At 40.4% G+C, this 20,248-nt stretch overlaps 1 protein-coding gene across 2 annotated transcripts in view; it reads right to left on the minus strand.

The window, feature by feature from the left end:
• Window positions 1-1,141: 1,141 nt before the first annotated feature.
• Window positions 1,142-20,248, minus strand: part of slc7a14a (solute carrier family 7 member 14a) — a 47,911-nt gene continuing 28,804 nt past the window's right edge. For both annotated transcript variants that reach the window (XM_057859702.1, XM_057859703.1), the window contains 3 exons: window positions 19,207-19,693; window positions 18,909-19,145; window positions 1,142-12,768 (listed from right to left, as the gene is read on the minus strand). In XM_057859702.1, coding sequence (XP_057715685.1) covers window positions 12,512-12,768; window positions 18,909-19,145; window positions 19,207-19,693 — 981 coding nt within the window. In that variant the 3' untranslated portion in view covers window positions 1,142-12,511. The remainder of the gene's footprint in view (window positions 12,769-18,908; window positions 19,146-19,206; window positions 19,694-20,248) is intronic.

The raw sequence follows: 20,248 nt of genomic DNA on the forward strand, positions 1-20,248 counted from the left end.
TGGTGTAAATATCACATAATACAGTGAGGACAGCTGTGGCTTATAGTCCAGTGCGGCTTATCTATGAACAAATGCCATTTTCGTGTCAAATTTGGTGGGCCGCGGTTTATAGTCAGGTGCGTCTTATAGTCCGAAAATTACGGTACTTGAGTGGCGACTTGACAGGCCTTCAGTCTATAATTGAAAAAAAACATCTTTTTAGATGTTACCTTTAGCTTTTGGACGCCGGTGTATCGGCTGGATGTCGCCTGCTCCGGCGGGGGACCCTGCTCTGCCCTGGCCTTGGTGGGCTGCTGGGGGTCCTGGGGCGTGCTGTGCCGGTTGGGGGGGGGCTGCGACTGTGGCTTGTGGGTCGGGTGGGCGGACGGGAGTGGAGGCAGACGTGAGGTTGGTGATCCATCACAATCCGGGTGGCCCGGGGAACCACCCTGGATCCCGGAGGGTGACGATGGCTCCTTTGCTGGGCTGCAGGAGGAGGGATGCGCTGCACCCCCCGCCCCACCCTACCTCCCCGGGCTGGCTGGGTGGGGGTCATGCCCCTGGGTTGGCGCCTGCGCGGTGTCTCCACTCGTCTGCGTGGCTGTTGCGTGTTTGGCGGCGCTCGCGTGCGGCTGGATGCCGGTGCCGGGACTGGCGGTGGGCGGCGCAGGGTCGGTTGCCAACGGGCTTACACTCACAAAGGATTCACACGATTAATGGGTTCTAGATCACAGAGCTGATTTATGTACACTCAACCCCTCCCAATCACTAAGCTTATAGACTTCCCCACCCTCCTCCCATTCTTTCCTGGGTCAACATGCCCCCCACATGGTGTCAACCGGAAATACATCTAGCCGACGATAGCACCAACATATTAATAGTTAGTGTAGGCGTTCAATGTATTTCTTGTCATTGTTTGTGTTTCTTTTCTCTTTTTTTTTCTTGTGTCGAGATTGGTTGAATGATCACAATGGGTTATATTCTCAATGTGAAACATTAAAACTCTTCAGACCAACCGGACACTTAGACTTCCATTCTCCCTGTCAAACAGCTGAACAGGACAGGTTAAAAAAAAAAAAAATATATATATATATATATATATATATATATATATATATATATAATTTGAATGTACTAGATAAACTACTTAATAAAAAGATGAGTATATCTTTAATATTACCTGTGCTTAAAAATCCCGAATAAACAATTGGATTTAAGACATAAAGCCAGACCATAACTTTTTTTCTTTCTTTTGTATTTGCAATAAATAACGTTGATTGTTGCGTGAAAACAACAACAGTACAACTCAGCAGCAAAAAGTGCACCCGAGAGCAAGTGAACAACTCGCACACGCACACAATAAAGAAGAATCAGTTTAAAAACACAGACATTTTACAAAAACAACAGAGTAGAGAAAAAGGAATATCGAGTATACTGCAAGAGAAGCCAAATAACACACGAGCACAGGAAGAACATGTGTGGTGGGTGGGATGAGACATTATTCTTTGTGGTGGAATTATATTAAAATATTCTCTGCATGTCTGTCCTTTTTCTCATCTGCCTTCTATACTATGGAGGTTGTTTTTTTCTTCTATATAAATGAACTCAATCATTCTACTGTTGGTAAAAATACGTAGACTTGCAGTCCTCCTTATGGTAGCTGCGGTAGAAAAATACTTGCTATGTGCTTTTTTTTTTTTATTATTTGATTTTAAAGTTTAACAGTTTAATTTTAGCTACATGTAGTGCCACAATGGAACTTGAACTAGGAAGTGGGAACAATTTGTTTACGACAACAAAATTGTTCAATCAATTAGCATTGATTGTTGCTGAATGCTTGCATAATTGTATGCGTTTGTTAGGGCTGTCAAGTTCTATTCTAATCTGAGCCTTTTAGTTCACATTTTAACAGTCTAATTTAGAACATCAGGTTTTCTGCAGGATTTTCAAATTCGCATCAATACGCAGGGATCACAGGGTGGTGTTACCTCATTGGCTGACAGCGACAGCAATAAACGGTCAATCAATTATGGAATGATTACTGCCAGTCCCTCCCAGTTCAGATGTATTGGACGTTTATCGCCGTCAATGACATTGAAACCTGATTATTCCAATGCCGGCCATTTTAGTTCGGATGCAAATCGCAGTTCAAACGGATTTTGTCAGGAATTCTCCACAAATGATTCAAGTGTTTCGTTCGTGCGCGGAAGGAAGGTTTTTGTATTTGTGGTTTTGTATGTTTGCTACCTCTTTTATTTTCATGTTTTTGTTAGGGCTGTCAAACAAATAAAATGTTTAATCGAGTTAATTACAGCTTAAGAATTAATTAATCGGAATTAATCGCAATTCAAACCATCTCTAAAATATGCCATATTTTTCAGTAAATTATAGTTGGAATGGAAAGATAGACAAGAAGGATATATACATTCAACATACTGTACATAAGCATTGTGTCTGTTTTTTTATAACAATAAATCCACAAGATGGCAATAACATTTTTAACATTCTTTCTGTGAAAGGGATCCAAAGATAGAAAGACTTGTAATTCTGAAAAGATAAATGTGAGTACAAGTTATAGTAATTTTATATTAAAACCCCTCTGTATGTTTTCGTTTTAATAAAATTTGTAAAATTTTCATAAAAAAAATAAACTAATAGCTCGCCATTGTGGAAGGTAGTGATTGAAATACACAACAAGGTGTCAAGGGCGGGTTTTAAATTCATTAGAGATATAGCCAAGTTTTTCCCTCGACTGACGCCGTAGTTTCCGGGTTCATTGTACCTTCGTTCATTTGAGTGTTGACTTCACAACGTACGAGACCTCTGATAGTTTGTATATTGTGACTAAATATTGCCATGTATTTGTTGAGCTAAACAAAATGTTTGAATAGAGTTTGACCAAAGTGAGTATTATTTTGCATAGCTATTTTGATTGGGAATGCCAGTTCTCTTTGCATTGAGCGCTTTTCTTTTTGTGAACATTTTTTTGGGAGAGATAGGAATATTATTTTTGTTGTGCTTTCAGTAAATGATACTGTAGTGACTTAATGTTTCGCCCAAATGCATGATGGGAAGTTGGGCAACCATGACTGTCAGTGGTGGCTGCAAATGGAATATCTTCTCTGCGTTGTGTTCAATACAGGGTGTTGAGAAAAAGATTATCTCCTGTCATTCTTCCCCACGTCGCTCACCACAATAGTTAGAATTGTTGTGGAAGAGATGCCAAAGCTTATGCCAAAAAATAGCGTGGCCCCAATGAATGCCTGTGTCCATTCCGCTCACTTATCTCTACCATACTCTACCTCTACCTTAGCTCTCAATATACATAAAATGACGCCATTGTAGTCTGTTCGCGGCAATGTATGCATTAAATGCGTTAAATATTTTAAAGTGATTAATTTAAAAAAATAATTACCGCCCATTAACGCGATAAATTTGACAGCCCTAGTTTTTGTATGTGTGTTACCTTTGTGTTTTTGTGTTTGCATGTGTGGCTGTGTTTTGTTTTGGCACTTGTGTTTTTGTATAGTTCCCCGAGTAAACAGTGATTTTGCGATAGGGGACTTTACTGCAGATTCGATCGCCTTCTGTGAAGATCAAAACAGTCTGCGGAATATTCGGCAATGTAAAGAACACTTCATTTTACCTGTATGGTTCTTCTCTGTCGCTACGTCATGGGAAAACACCAGCTGCTGTTTGCCCTGCTTGTTATAGAATGACAAGAAGACCACTTTTTAATTTAATTTTATTTATTTATTTATTTATTTTAAATTCTGTTGCCTCACACAGAATTTACAACAGATGCAGACAAACATCAGTTGATCTCTCTTTAGCCCCTTTCACATACCTCTAAACATCGTTAAAATCCCGGGATTGAAACGGGCAGGGAAATTTCTTGGGTCGACTGACACGGAGATTACGCGAAAATTTAACAGGTCTTAGTATACTGTCTAGGACTTTCCGCAGACGAGGCGTATGTGAAAGCAAGCGTTGGCTGATGACGTAAATATCATGGCGGGTCGATCGTCACTACCTCTTTCTTCAGAGACATCGCATTTATCAGCATAGCAAACTGGACATAGCTAAATTAAACCGAAAACATAACAAAATTAAATTGCTACTGGATTGTAAAGCCGAGGAAGTGAGTTTTGCATTTGGTGATTTTTTGTGCATCTAGTTCTAATTTTATAGACATTTTAAGTTTTGTTATACTTATAAAAAAATAATTTATCGGGATTTTATTAGGCAACGACTTTGAATTTTTCGATGCCGCTGCTCATGGAGACTGGTTAATGTAGGTGCCTGTTTTGGTTTTAGGTCGGTAGCAGCTTTGGTTTTGAAAATATTTGAATTTGAAGTTTTTGAAAATAGGCCCCCTACGGATCGGCCCAGTTTCCCGTGTCATGTCAATAGGTTATGAAGTCTGTGACTTTGTTTAAACTTCCTTCATATCACTTCTGTTTCAAACCTACCGTTTCACACTTAATATGTAAATCAAATAAATCTGCCCAAGTATTGCAAAGGCAATATTGATGTTCATCAATTTTTAAATCACATTGTTTCGCAGCATTTTGGTATAGCAAATAATTTAATAAGAAAATTCTTATAAAGGGCACGGTGGCTGAGTGGTTAGCACGTCTGCCTCACAGTTCTGAGATCAAGGGTTCAATCCCGGGCTTCGGCCTTCCTGTGTGGAGTTTGCATGTTCTCCCCGTGCCTGCGTGGGTTTCCTCCGGGAACTCCGGTTTCCTCCCACATCCCAAAAACATGCATGGTAGGCTGATTGAACACTCTAAATTGTCCATAGGTGTGAGTGTGTGTGTGAATGGTTGTGTGTCTCCTTGTGCCCTGCGATTGGCTGGCAACCAATTCAGGGTGTCCCCTGCCTACTGCCCGATGTTAGCTGGGATAGGCTCCAGCACCTCCGCGACCCTCGTGAGGAATAAGCGGCATGGAAAATGAATGAATGAATGAATTCTTATAAAGCAAATGAATACAATAATGATATTATTGTAGGTTGCTTTTTAATGGTCACTGAACAACCACTCTCAAACTGCAGAATTCAGGATTAATTGTTCTTCATGGAATCATGTCATGTCCATCGCTGATTCCTGGGGGTGGCCTACATGTACCTGTGCTTCATTAACTCATTTGCTGGCATTGGCGGTGATAAAGGTTAAATCATTTGAAGTAGGAGGGTTAGCAGTGAATAATCAGTGACACACACACACATCAACACACACCAATACCATTTTAGTACAATCCATCATCTCATGCTGGGTGGCACCTGAATCTGTGATGGTGATTTTGGCTGAGCTGCAACTGCCTTTGGCTGACTTGAGAGGTGATTAAGGTACAAAGGTGGGGCATGTTACTGCCCATTTCGAAGCCTTTTATAATCATGAAATGAAAATGGTGTGTGTGTATTTGTGATCATGTGACATGAACAGAGGTAGGGCAGGGGTCAGCGTGGCATCCTTATATTTAGTGCATTAGATAAATAAGGCTTCACCTTTAACAAGGGAACAATGCAGCAAAGTGGGCGCACAGGGACAAGGTGCGGCGACCACTAACCCCAACCACCACCACCCCTCCACCAAAAAGCTGAATCTCCAACTTTGGGTTGGTACATTCTCCATGTGTTTAATTTCAGAACTATGCAGCGTAAGCCTTTGTGATCGTTGATAGTTGGATTACTACAGTTCAACTTAGGGAAGGGGTGCTTCCACATTTACAGGTATTAAACTCATTGACTGCCTTTGACAAATTATAGCTGCTAGCCTTCCCTGTTCAAATAAATGGACGTCTATTGCCGTAAAGGGCGGTGACCGGGTTAAAATTTCTTGTGTCACACTTTTTGCTTCAATTCAATGTTTTGCTTTTCATTGTTTTGTGTCTGTGTTCTGCTTAAAGTAACACTAGGTAACTTTTCAACCTTTGCAAAAATTACATTTGTGATGATTTGTTGACTGAGAACTAGTTGGATGACACCTCTTTTATATCTTGAGGGGTTCTATATCACTTTCACCGGCACTAATTAACTTAATTTAAAGAACTAAAAACGTGGCTATTGTTTGACAGCATACGTCAGTCACTTCCCCCTTTCCTCATTCGTTATTCATAAGTTGATGCGGACGATTTCGCGCGAATTCTACAAAGATGGCAGAGCAACAAAAGATTTGAGACAAAAAGACAAAAAGTTTTGTCCAAGGAGAAAAAAGAAAAAGGGAGGCTCCCAGGATAAAACGACACTCAATAATAAACATTGGCCCGGCTTTCACTTGCTGGCGTGACACCCCCCACCCCCCCACCCCCCGCCCTCCCTGCCTTCAACCGAACATGTCACCGCTGTCAGGTGGGGAAGAGGGCAGAGGGCCGGTGGGGGAATACGTTACAAAATCAAACATTTGTTATTTTCATTATCGTCATATGCTCTTGTTTAGCCAAAACTGAATTCATTACCTCATTATTATTCTTCACGCAGCCGGTAGAAACATAAAATGTCGTTTAATCCATCTGTAGGCGACTGGAAGATGATGCTTTTACGACTCTGTGCGCTGATCCTCATGGGTAACGCGGTCTTCCTTGAGGCAAAACACTACTCCGTTTGTCCACCGGCGACGCTAAAATCAACTAAAACTAAAAAGTTACCTAGTGTTCCTTTATTTAGCAGCAAAAAGTTGAAGGTTGAATGCTGGTTCAAATCAACTCCAGACTTAAACCCTACAAGGTATACAATTTTCTAACTAAAGAATACAGCTGAAGGGAGTGAGAAGGAAGGCCTTTTGATTGATTTCAGGCTTGGCCTCTTAATTCTTGATGTGCTCACTACCCTACCTTTAAACCCATTGGGTCACATTGACAGCAATAGATGTTCAAACCATTTGAATTGGGATGGCTGGCAGTGTCTCTGTTACACATGAGTTCCTCAAGAAACCATTCATTAAAAGACATGGACAGTCATCAATTGGATTGGTTTTGTCCAATTGGTGTAAAATTTAACCCTTTATATGGCAAATTATATATATATATATATATATATATATATATATATATATATATATATATATATATACTGTATATATATTAGGGCTGTCAAAATTATCGCGTTAACGGGCGGTAATTAATTTTTTAAATTAATCACGTTAAAATATTTGACGCAATTAACGCACATGCACCGCTCAAGCAGATTAAAATGACAGTATAGTGCAATGTCCACTTGTTACTTGTGTTTTTTGGAGTTTTGTCGCCCTCTGCTGGCGCTTGGGTGCGACTGATTTTATGTGCTTCAGCACCCATGAGCATTGTGTAATTATTGATATCAACAATGACGGGCTACTAGTTTATTTTTTGATTGAAAATTTTACAAATTTTATCAAAACGAAAACATTAAGAGGGGTTTTAATATGAAATTTCCATAACTTGTACTAACATTTATCTTTTGAGAAACACAAGTCTTTCTATCCATGGATCGCTTTAACAGAATGTTAATAATGTTATTGCCATCTTGTTGATTTATTGTTATAATAAACAAATACAGTACTTATATACCGTATGTTGCATGTATAGATCCATCTTGTGTCTTATCTTTCCATTCCAACAATAATTTACAGAAAAATATGGCATATTTCATAGATGGTTTGAATTGCGATTAATTACGATTAATTTTTAAGCTGTAATTAACTCACTTAAAAATGTTAATCATTTGACAGCCCTAATATATGTATATGTATATATATATATATGGCGGAAAACACAGACAAGACGGAAAAAGCAGTTTCTGCTCTTGCACTCCTCTTTAAAAGAAACTGCAGTATTTTAAGCCAAAACAACTGTTGTTGTTTGATAGAACAATATGTCTATATGCTGCCATAGCAGATTCATGGGGCATTAAGCCCCCGAACTATTTTTAATTTGTCCGTTTTACCCTGAAAACTCCCGTTTACAGACGTCGCGCAACCGCTTTTGTTTCAACCCAGCCATAAAACGAAGGTAATTAATTATTTTTATTATTCAAAATGTCTGTCGTTTTTAGCTTAGAATCATTAATTGATGTTTCACATTTTGTTTAAAAAAAAAAAAAAAAACGACTTTAAAAAATTATTCACTCGCATATTTTAAACTTTTAAAAAAATTATGTCACAATGAAAAAAATGGCGTCTGTAAAAAAGTCACAGATATCTACCTCATAACTATCGCTTAACTGTATTTTTTTTTAATTTTTTTTTTTTTGTTACTGTCGCATTTTCTCCGATATGTTAGATGATAAATAATCGATCCAAACAAAGAAAAATTTGGGGAAAAAAACGTTTAATAGGGTAAATATATGAAAAAGAAAATCTCAACCACTCGATGGCTGCGATTTCTGCATCGCGACCCTTGTTATATAAAATCCCAAAAATAATCCAGCTGTGGCCATTCACAGCTGTGTCTTGACACTCAGTGATACATGCTACATGGAGTTTTTGGATCGAAACAAGGTAAGTACGCGATAATATCTCACGTTTGTAATTCTGCACTCGCGTGCTCTCACTTTCAGATAGGGTTTTGCCGTTTAAAAATTTTTTCTTTTTTTTTTTTTAAATTCCCACCTGTTCAAAATTTTTCTTCCACCAGAAAATTGAGATTTTAAGCTTTCCAATGATGTACCACACATGCATATCGGACAATTTTGAAAGTTGGGTCTCAGAGCAGTCTCAGAGCAGTACTTCAAGTCACCTGAGTGTTTTCCGCCATAAATATACATATACATATATATATGTATCAGAGGTTGCGCTAGACTTTTTCGTTGTCTGTCATTTTGACTGACAGTGTCATAAAAATCCGGTCATAATCTATTTTTACCCGTCACTTACATTTTTAAAATGATAATAATGACATATTCAATAGTATTTAGTTTTCATTCATTTTTAATTAATTTTCTGTCCGAACAAGTTTAACAAGAGGCAAACAGACAGCGGAGTGCACCAATCAGCGACGGGCAGACGTGCCGTTAGCAAAGCGACGAGGGCAGGACGAGGGACTTGCGCGCGGAAGTAAACATACGAGGAGAACGGAGTTTATTCAACATGGCTAGCGCGAGACACACTGTTGTCAATGTCTCGTGTCGATGTGTTTTAGCTTATTTAAAACTGATTTTACCGCGGATTGGAACATATTCTTGGTTCTCCCGTTCGCCATCCGTGTTGTTGTAGAGACGACTATCGGCGCGCAAGAGTGACGTTGCTCGTGAAGAACACGTCATGCAAATAAACAAATCTGATTTGTCGATTGATTTTGTAACTACTCGAGAGGCTGTGTCACAGACTTTTCTCTCAGTGTTTGAAAAATATAGGGAGAACAGTCTGGCCGTGCCAGGCAAACACTCAGTTGCCTTGACATTTTTCCGAGTAAGGCCAACGACGTCATGCATCAAGAAAGACAGTAGCTAATTAATATGCTCACTCGCCATCCTGTGGTCTGGGGTGTGAATTGCAACCAGTCAATATGACGGATGGACTTCACTTTTTTCCGTCATCGTTTTAAAAAACCGGTCAACGACGGAAAATATTCGGTTAATGCGACCCCTGATATGTATATATACATATACAGTGGTACCTCTACATACGATCACTTCGACACACGATCTTTTCGACATCCGACGTAAAATTTGAGCCGCCATTTGTTTCTACATCCGACGAGTTGCTCGAAATACGACGACATGACAGCACTGCAAACGAACGCACGGTGGATTTTCTTGTGTGAGAAATCAACACAGTTTTCAAAAAAAGTTGATACAGTTGGAGAAACAAGGAAAAAAGTGATGCTTACCTTTGAAATGAAGATGCAAGTTATAGAAAAATATGAGCTTGGGGTGCGCGTCCCTGAACTGGCTCAACAATACAGCTCCGTGGTCCTCTTCCGACCACCGTTCGCCACTATTTATAAGTTAAGGTGACAATTATCATTGTGGTAACATTGCCAAGGAAATCGCCAGCTTCGTCACGTTTTTATCATTTATTTAAGAACTTATCCAACACAAAACGCCCATTGTCTTAAGCAGTTGACTGCTCTCAAGAAAACGAAAGTATTATCTCTACCACACCGACCTATCTCACTGAGACGTCAGCTTCGCGGTGCGTTCAGGGACAGTAAAAAGTGTCCGCCATATTAGAATCCGATTCGTTACATTATTTACAGGAATAATTATTAATTATTCTTCTTATTATTATATTATTCTGAATTATTTATTTATAACTTATTTGTTTTTCTATGTTTAATTGCCATTTGTAACAGTGCCAGCAGTATTTATTAAGAATTTAGTATATGTTTTTAGGCTTTGGAACGAATTAATGGAATTATAATGTATTCCTATGGGAAAATCCTGCTCGACATACGACCATTTCGACTTACAAACAAGGTCCTGGAACGAATTAAATTCGTATGTAGAGGTACCACTGTATATATATATATATATATATATATATATACATAACTTCGCGGACATCACATCACATAATGACAATTACAAATTAATAAAATGATAATAAAAAACAAAATTAATGCAATTGAATAAAACAGAAATACACACCGGTTATGGCTTCCAACTCTAAATTTGATTTGTTTGTTTGCTTGTTTTATAGTATTTACCTCATGACCTGCCAACTGACAACGCCAGTTCATTTAAACTAGGGGGGCTGGCTGCATTTCGCTACCAGCCTCTCCCAGTCCAAATGTATTGGCCGTCTAGCGCTGCCTATGGCAGCCAATGAGTTAAATGTGTGCCTTTTAAGAGTTAAAATCCCCGAAGAAGTAAATCCAAGAATTATAAAGGATTTGAAGTGGTGGCAATGCAAAAATGCAACAAGAAAGCAGTGAAAAGTGCACAAAATCTTTGAAAAGGCATGCAGACGGAAAAGACCGCAAAGAACTATAACGCAATGACGTCTACTTTGCAATAAAAAAAAGGTATTATTTTTCTTCTAGTGCCACGTGCAGAACGGAACAAACACAGACAGACAATTTGAACGCAACATGAACAGTAAGCGAAAAGGAGAACAAAAACAGGCCAAGACAGAACAAGAAGGCACTAATCATCATCGCAAGCAAAGCCCCAGAACAAAGTGTGAGAACATCAAGGCCTGCTGTTCATTCCTTTTGCTCATTTGGGATAAAAACCAGGGGAGGGCGAAGTACACAACTTCAATTTGGACCTCTTAGGATTCATTGTATATAATACATATTTATAATGTCCCGCAATTTGTTATCAACTTCCCATATCCTTTTTCCCAGTTGTAATGATTAATTTAGCTCATTAAATATGAATATAAATAAAATAAAATAACTCAAATAATAATAATAATAATAATACAAAATACTTATGGAATATATTTTAGTAAATAATCAGCCTAGATAAATTATAAACATTTGAAAAAATAAAATAATTATAATTAAATCAATAGAATTTTTTTTTTTAAATAATGACCATTATTGTTCAATTATTTTTTAATCAGTCAAATAATTTTGTTTCCCTATTTATTGTATGTAGAAAATTAAAATTTTAGTACAGTAAAATGTAAAATTGCATTTACAGTTACAGTACAATTCAATGTTTATGGATGACAACTGAGTAAAATCTAATATTAAATGATAAGATTTCGTTCCTCAAATTAGTCAAAGTATACTAATTATTTGTATTTTTGACATTCATCTCATAATACATTTATTGTAAATAGAATCTAAAAAGAATCCACCCCAAAAAAAACTTTAAAATTCCTGCATTTTTTGTCTTAAATTGATTATAATTCAATTAATTATGAATAATAAAGCAAAACATTAGCACAAATTAACCAACAATTGGGAAAATAATGAATTGGTCCAAAAATAATAATAATAACAAAAAACAACAAAAAATATTTATAAAATGTTAATCAAAACAACATTAATAAAATCAAAATATACAATCTGGTTATCGCCCTCAATCACACTCTAAAGTTGATTTTAAATTTCTTAGTATTTAACTCATTACTTGCCATTGACAGCGATAGACATCCAATTCATTTAAACTGTGAATGCACATCTTTCAGTGCCATTAACATCAGCCAATGACTTCAAAGTGTGCCATAAAAGTGATAAAACATAACGTCATATTTCTTTCTTTTTTTTTTTTTTTTTTTTGCCCTATCCTGGTAAACTTTTTTTTTTTTTCACTGAACACTTTTTCCTCCCATAAGAAGACGTGCTGACTTTTGGTCCTGGGTGCCAAGCAGCAGTTCAATTGCTCCGATCTGCCATGTGGTATCACGCCCCGTTAGACGCTTATCTCTCACAACGTCTGCACTTTGCTATCAGTGTTTAGGAAGGTGGGAGGAGGATCTTTTGCAGTGGTGAAAACCGGCGAAGGTCATAGCAAAGGAGAAGGGGGGCACACTCTAGCCCACGGAATCCACACACACACAAACAGCAATCCACCTACATGCTGGCATGCACGCTTGGACAGACCGCTCACCCGCCCCGCCGCCGGTGGCGCTACATTCGGAAAATGTCCTTCCCTTCAGAAATCCACAGGGTCCTCCTCCTCCACGGCGGCGCCTGGCCGCCGAACGGGCGTGCCGTCGCTCTCCGGCTGGGCCTGCGGCGCCCGGCCCGTCATGGCTTCGGGCGGTGGGTAGAAGTCGTCGTCAAATCCGCAGAAACCCTCGTCCACGCCTTGGTCGTAGCGCTGATAGGTGGACGCGTGCGCTTCGTTCTCTCGAGCCGTGATCTCCAAGGTGCTGTTCCACATGCCGTAGCCAAAGTAAATCAGTACACCTAACGGGGAAACAGAAAAGGGCGTTTATTAGAGATGCAAATCCACAATTTCATAACAATATCATGAAGTCTGCCACGATTCGATCGGTTTAAAATAATACCGTAATTTTCCAACTATAAGGCTCACCTGACTATAAGCCGCCACCCACCAAATTTGACACAAAAATGACATTTGCTCATTGATAAGCCGCACTGGACTATAAGTCGCAGCTGTCCTAACTGTATTATGGGATATTTACACCAGAAACAATTTATTTGACAGCGGCAACATAAGACCAAATGAACCACTGAAGCTTTGAACCAATTAGCTGCAAAGCTTCATTGCTTCAAGAAGCTTCATTTGGCCATCACGGCTTCCTTGGGGGAGACAGTCAACCTGTGCTGCCACCTGCTGTCAACACGGTTGTCGTCAAACATGCCTCCTAGCATGCATTGCAGCACTACAGTTAAATACCAATCAAATTTCATGTTCTGTGCTAATAATTTATTCTGTTACTGTCCCAGTTGTTTCATTAATGGCGTACCGAACGCAGGCTATTTTTAGACCGTGACGTCGCATCGTAAAGCGGAAGTAAAGCCGAAGTGGGACATTTTAGACCCTCCCTCGCATAGACTTAACGTAAATTGTGCTACTTTTCGCCGGTAATCTTTCAAAAACGAACATGCCGATCACGCATTGCTTTTTTGGAACTTGTAGAAACGACTCTAGACATTACGACACTTGAAGGATGTTTTCTGCTTACGTTTCCGGAAACCAAAAACTCGGGAGGAAAAAATGTGAAGACCGAATCAACTTGCGCGGACTTTAACACCAGCTCGGTGAATCCATTCACATTTCATATGCAGTAAACATTATGTTGGGTTGGCATGGTCTTTCAGAGGACAAAGAGGTAAGCCATTTTTATATTTTTAACTTATTCTTTTCGCGTAACGTTGTGCTGTACTGCTTCTGTCTGACAATGAATGACGTGAAAAGAATTACAATGGTATCTGACTGGGGAAGTGTAAATAAATTATAGAATTAAGATGTGTTATCAATGAAAAAATTAAAAGTGTTCGTTGGCTGTCACCGAGCAGCATTTGCGATCGCTACACAAAGCTAACTAAATTACCCCCAAGAACGGTAAGAGACTTAGGACAACCAGAGGATATATAAGAAAGACAGGCCTGATGGTAAAGGATAGCTTGTTGAAACAGGAGAATGTCATTGTCAGTCACGTCGATAAAAAAAAAGCTAAAGCTATGCTTAGGTCGGCTCGTTTTTTTCATCTTTTTCAGCCTTCGACACTAAAGCCATCTCTTTAACTGAACATTTTTATGTTCTTCCACATCTATGCCAGTCAATTTGGCACCAGGCACATCATTTTCGGAGAGAATCGGCAGGTTTAGCTCTGTAAACATCTCCTTCGTACACGATTTCCATTCATTTCCTATTAGGGACAAACGGTGGCCTGTCCCTACTTAGCAACAGTAGCTAATGTCATGAATATTAATGAGCGGAAGTGACGTGTTGCTTGCGGTACGCCATTGCTAGTTATGGTATTTGGTAACACTTTATTTGACTGTGGTGTCATAAAACTGTCATCAAACAATCATAATTATGACATGACACTGTCATGAGCATTAATGAATGCTTATAACATACCATTTAGCGTTATTCGTCAAATTATGTCACTTTTCAATCGATGTAAAAGATCTGAGCTGGACATACATGGAGTAAGTGACATAATTTGCCTGATGACACTTAATGACATCTGTCATAAGCGTTCAGTAATGACCATGATAGTGTCATTTCATAATTATGACGGTCTTATGACGCCACTGTCAAATAAAGCGTTATCTGTTAACCCAAATCAATCAACAAATAAGCCGTACTAGACTATAAGCCGCAGGATTCAAAATGAGGTAAAAGTAGCGGCTTATTGTCCGAAATTTACGGTACACACATTTCGAAAAATCAATCAATGCCATTGTTGCTTAAAATGTATATTTGGGTCATATACTATACATAATATACAGTGGGACCTCTACTCACAAAATTAATTGGTTTTAAAATTAATTCAAAATTAATAAGTTTCTCAACTTGAAAATTCTGTAAGTAGTGACGTGGTTTGCATGTAAATGCCCTAATCCATTCCAAACTCCCCAAAATTCAGATATAAATCTTCTTTAACGCAAAAATGCATCAAAACATTTAACAAATATACAGTATATGTTACAATTTGATTATTCCACAATAAACATAAACTCTAAGTTGTGCATAATGTAAAAAAAAAAAAAAAAAAAACAAGAATAGAGTAAGGAATTAAAGTTAATACACTCATGTAAAGCTGACAGAACACGAGGAGCGAATGAAGAGGACACTGGGATACACACATACACATACAGTAGAGGTCCCTGTTAGCCAATTGGATGCCAGGAATGATAGGCAATAGCCAACTGCAGAGCAGTTATAAGTATGTTACGTTCAGCCAAGGGAGCTGCGAGTACCAGACTGTATTTTTGCTTTTCTTATCCTGAAATTTCTTTCTTAACAAGAGGCAATATTTTCCCATTGAGGCGTGTCTTAACCTGAAAATTATGTATGTAGAGACGTTCTTAACTAGAGGTACCACTGTACATATATAGCAGGAGTCTGCTCGTCCGGTCCTTGAAAGTCGCTATCCTGCGTTGTTTTCCATGTCTCCCTCCTTTAACACACCTGAATCAAATAATCAGGATCATTGTCAGGCTCCTGCAGAGCTTGCTGATGAGCTGATCACAGTGTTCTTTTCGTCAACGATGACGATAACGCAAATCTTTCGCCAACGGACAATTTTTTCATGACGATGACGTCACATCGACGCCCTGAAAATGTGTCTCGGGAGGCTAAAACATATAGCGAGATGGATGCCAGTTGTCGTCTGAAGACACACAAACAAGATGAAAATTTGCCATAGTTTCGGTCATAAAATCACAATGTGTGATACTTTTTTTATTGTATTTGTAGTTAGAACGCATTTAGCAGTGTTTGGTTGTGTCACTCATGTGACACGCTGCACAACCCCCGTAACCCTCCCGCCCCACACACGCTCCGGTGAGTAAAGCCTGAGTTATACTCCCGCGTTGCGGTGACAGCGCAGCGACTACGGTGTCATTCGACATTCGATAGTTCTGCGGTGAGGGAACGCGTTGCTCTGTATTACACCGCCAAGCCACTAGAGGGGTGTGGCGTTATGTTTGTACGGTTTTGGGGCATGCTTGTTGACTTCCGCTAGTCGGAGAAAAAATAAACAATGCAAGATGGAACTCTTGAAAGTAAATATTCTGCTCATCAACACTGAATAAATATTGAACATACAACGTTGAGGGGAAGGAGACGCAGAAGACAGTTTCGAGGCGGTCTGGCCAACTTTTGATGACTCGGGTGGAGAGAGCTAGCTGTGGCGGCTAGCTTCAAACGGGCATCGAGCACTGCGTTCAGTCTGCAAAGCCCTCCTGCACGATTTGTTTGCCGTGTCCTACAACCAGCCAGTGGGAAGCCATAGCAGATTTCTGGCGTCTATGGAACTTCCCAAACTGCGTTGGGAGCCTTGATTTTAACGTTATCATAAAAAGCACCGAGGCACTCTCTATCAGTGATGATGTATCGTGTGTGAGCTGTCTGTTATTGAAAATTAAAGATCAAAACAACTCTTTTGACACCAAATCTGTGCTTTATTCTTCATATACTTGAAGTGTGACACGTAAATAAGTCACAGACTCACAGCAAACATATGTACACAAAAAATGATGAAGTGCACAACCAAAATTACGAGATAAAGTGATAAAAAGTTGGCCGATTGGGTCAGCGCTTCGTGTGGCCACTCGATTCCGAACACACACGTCTCGGTGGTTCTTCCATTTTTTTTTTTTTCAATCGCCGACCTTACCATTTGGCAATCACAATAATGTCTTGACGAGACTTGCTCTTCGATGATACTCCTGTCGGCTTGGTCCATTTTTGCGTGGAGAAAATAATGTTTGATTCTATTCTACAATGGCGGTGATTTCGCGCTAAACCGGAAACAACAGTCTGAGCGGACCAATCACAGTCCGTTGCTGCCACGTCATACACGTCTACGCGATGCGAAGGTTAGAAGATTCGAGAGGCGCGCGTCAGGCTACGGCGCAGGGTCGTAACTCGGGTCTTCCTTGACGGCGCAGGTCTGACGCGGAAGTATAACTCGGCCTTAAGCTTGTGCCCATTCCAGGCTCATTTTGTGAAATATATGTGTCAGGTGCTGCTTGGTAAGTTTTGCTTTCTTATCTTGGCTATATACCCCATGTAGCTTTGGCCTTTGAAGGTCTGTGCTGAGTGATCATCACACACTCCACTAGTTGTAGTGTTAGCGTAGCGTTCGTGTTGGCATAGCTTTCGCGTTAAGCCTGAGTTATACTCCCGCGTTGCGGTGACGGCGTAGCGACTACGGCGTCATTCGACATTCGATAGTTCTGCGGTGAGGGAACGCGTTGCTCTGTAATTCACCGCCAAGCCACTAGAGGGATGTGGCGTTATGTTTGTACGGTTTTGGGGCATGATTGTTGACTACTTCCGCTAGTCGGAGAAAAAATAAACAATGCAAGATGGAACTCTTGAAAGTAAATATTCTGCTCATCAACACTGAATAAATATTGAACATACAAATGTTGACGGGCAGGCGACGCAGAAGACAGTTTCGAGGCGGTCTGGCCGACTTTTGATGCCGCACAGAGAGTTTTAGACCCGGGTGGAGAGAGCTAGCTGTGGCGGCTAGCTTCAAACTGGCGTCAAGCACTGCGTTCAAGGTCTGCAAAGCCCTCCAGCCTGATTTGTTTGCCGTGTCCTACAACCAGCCAGTGGGAAGCCATAGCAGATTTCTGGCGTCTAGGGAACTTCCCAAACTGCGTTGGGAGGCTTGATTTTAAGGTTATCATAAAAAGCACCGAGGCACTCTCAATCAGTGATGATGTATTGTGTGTGTGAACTGTCTGTTATTGAAAATTAAAGATCAAAACAACTCTTTTGACACCAAATCTGTGCTTTATTCTTCATATACTTGAAACATATGTACACAGTAAATGATGAAGTGCACCAACCAAAAATACGACATAAAGTGATAAAAAGTTGGCAGTTTTTGGCCGACTGTGTCACCGCTTCGGGTGGCCACTCGATTCCGACCACCCACGTCTCGGTGGTTCTTCCATTTATTTATTTTTTCGATCGCCGACCTTGCCATTTGGCAGTCACAATAATAATTTCTTGACAAGACTTGCTCTTCGATGATACTCCCGTCGGCTTGGTGCATTTTTGCGTGTAGAAAATAATGTTTGATTCTATTCTACAATGGCGGTGTTTTCGCCCGGAAACAACAGTCTGAGCGGACCAATCACAGTCCGTTTTCGCTACGTCAACGCGTCTACGCGACGCGAAGGTTAGAAAAATCGAGAGGTGCGCGTCAGGCTACGGCGTAGGGTCATAACTCGATTCTTCCTTGACGGCGTAGGTCTGACGCGGAAGTATAACTCGGCCTTTAGCATTAGCATTTAGCGCGTTGACCCCGTGTCTATTGGAAAACATTTTACATACAGTTTGTGGCGTCCAAGTGAGTTTAATTAATTGCAAATAATGTGCTCTTTTCTTGCTGAGTGTGTATTATCATCATGAAAATGGTGATGTCCTTGTAGACTCTACAGTTATGTGCTCGTCTATCATGTTCATTCAAAATTGTTGGAAACCTTTTATTTACTTATGGAAATTTTTGAAGTTTATAGACGAAAATATTTTGAGAATTGTCGACTAAACCTAGACAAAGACAAAAACATTTTGAAATGACTTAAATATGACTAAGACTAATAAGTATTTTCGTCCAAAGGACTAAGGCTAAAACAAAAATAAAAATGGCTGCCAAAAACAACACTGGCTGATCATTTCATTCAGGAGTATTAAAGGAGGTAGACATGGGAAACTTGATAGCAGCTCTCGAGGACCCCTGATACAAAGTCTTTGTTAACCCTTTTCAAGGACAGACGTTCAATTCATTCAAACTGGGATGGAGTGGTTGTGACATCTAGTACCGTCAATGGCAGCCAATGAGTTATATGAGTGCCTTATAAAGGGTTAAGTAAATCAGATGACTTACCCACAAGACACCATATTGAAAACCGTATCCAGGTGATGGCAGATAGTTTGAGCATGAGGTAGATGTTAACCAACATGGCTGAAGCGGGCACAAAGGGCACGCAAGGCGCCATGTAGGGAAGCCGCTTGGGGTTCTCCGGCTGCTGCAGGATGATGACCACCAACAGGGTGAGGACCACCACCAACAAAATCAGGAGGAGCACAGCCCACCAGCGACCCTCTCCGATGAAGCCCGCCCCTGGGAAAATTGATGGGCTTAAGCAACGTTTCATTCAGGATTAAGATGAAAACGTTCCTACCAAATATGATAAAAGAGCAGAAGGCGAACATGAAGATAAAGAGCAGCAGCACACACACGGTGACGGTCTTCCCCGTTGCGGCAGTGGGTCGGTCCATCTTCCCAGGCAGGCCCAGTCGAATTCTTAAGGTGTAGTATCGAGGCCCTAGCAGTTTCTTGAGTCGGCGCGTGACGCCGCTCTCCGATTCTTCGGCTTCGATACCACTGCCCATGTCCACGGTGCCGTAGTTGGGGTGCCCAGCGGCATAAGCATTCTTGTCGGGCTTGCCGATTAGCATCTCGTTGTCGCCCAGCGACGGCAGGTTTTTGGCGCCGCAAGTGTTGGTGGTGTCGTCGGCGTCGTCACGGCCTGGCGAACGGGCATCCTTCTCGCACTCGGCAAGGACACCTTCCTTTCTTTTGCCGTTCTGCTCCTCGGACAGGAAGTTGACGAAGCCGTGGATGTCGCCCTCTGGTTGATAACGCAGTAGGAGTACACACAGGCTCACCTGCACAAGTAGAAAATAGGGCTTTGGAGTATGTTGCTAATTTAAAAACATTAGCATATTTTTTCAACTCTACTTTTTTAAACCCTGTGGCTTCAATTATTATTCAATCATTATGTTTGGATTATTATTGGTGAATCAGGATCGTCCAACTTTTTTATTGGTTAATCTTGCTTAGCTGTTTGGTATATTCGGAGTCTACCAACTAGCACAAGTATTCTAGCAGCAAGTGGCGAGATTACATTGTCCAACGGACATTTGGCTTTGTTGCTCAGATATCATTCCTACATTTGGGAGAAGTTATTTGCAGGTACATACCGACTTGTTGTAAAGAGAGAGGAGCAAAGGGAATTTTATTACCTAACTAGAAACTGCAATTTCTGGAGAAATTACTCTGGGTCATTGCTGTGTGGAGATACAGATCTTAGCCCGCCCAGGTTGGTTTGGGGACATTTCGGGGACAATATCAGGTCACTTTCTGGTAATTTGGGGGACACGTCCTGGTCATATCAGGTCATTTGGGGACATTTGAGGGGCGTGTCCTGGCCATATCAGGTC

Source organism: Corythoichthys intestinalis, chromosome 15 (genome assembly GCF_030265065.1).
Source record: "Corythoichthys intestinalis isolate RoL2023-P3 chromosome 15, ASM3026506v1, whole genome shotgun sequence".
NCBI classification, from domain to species: domain Eukaryota; kingdom Metazoa; phylum Chordata; class Actinopteri; order Syngnathiformes; family Syngnathidae; genus Corythoichthys; species Corythoichthys intestinalis.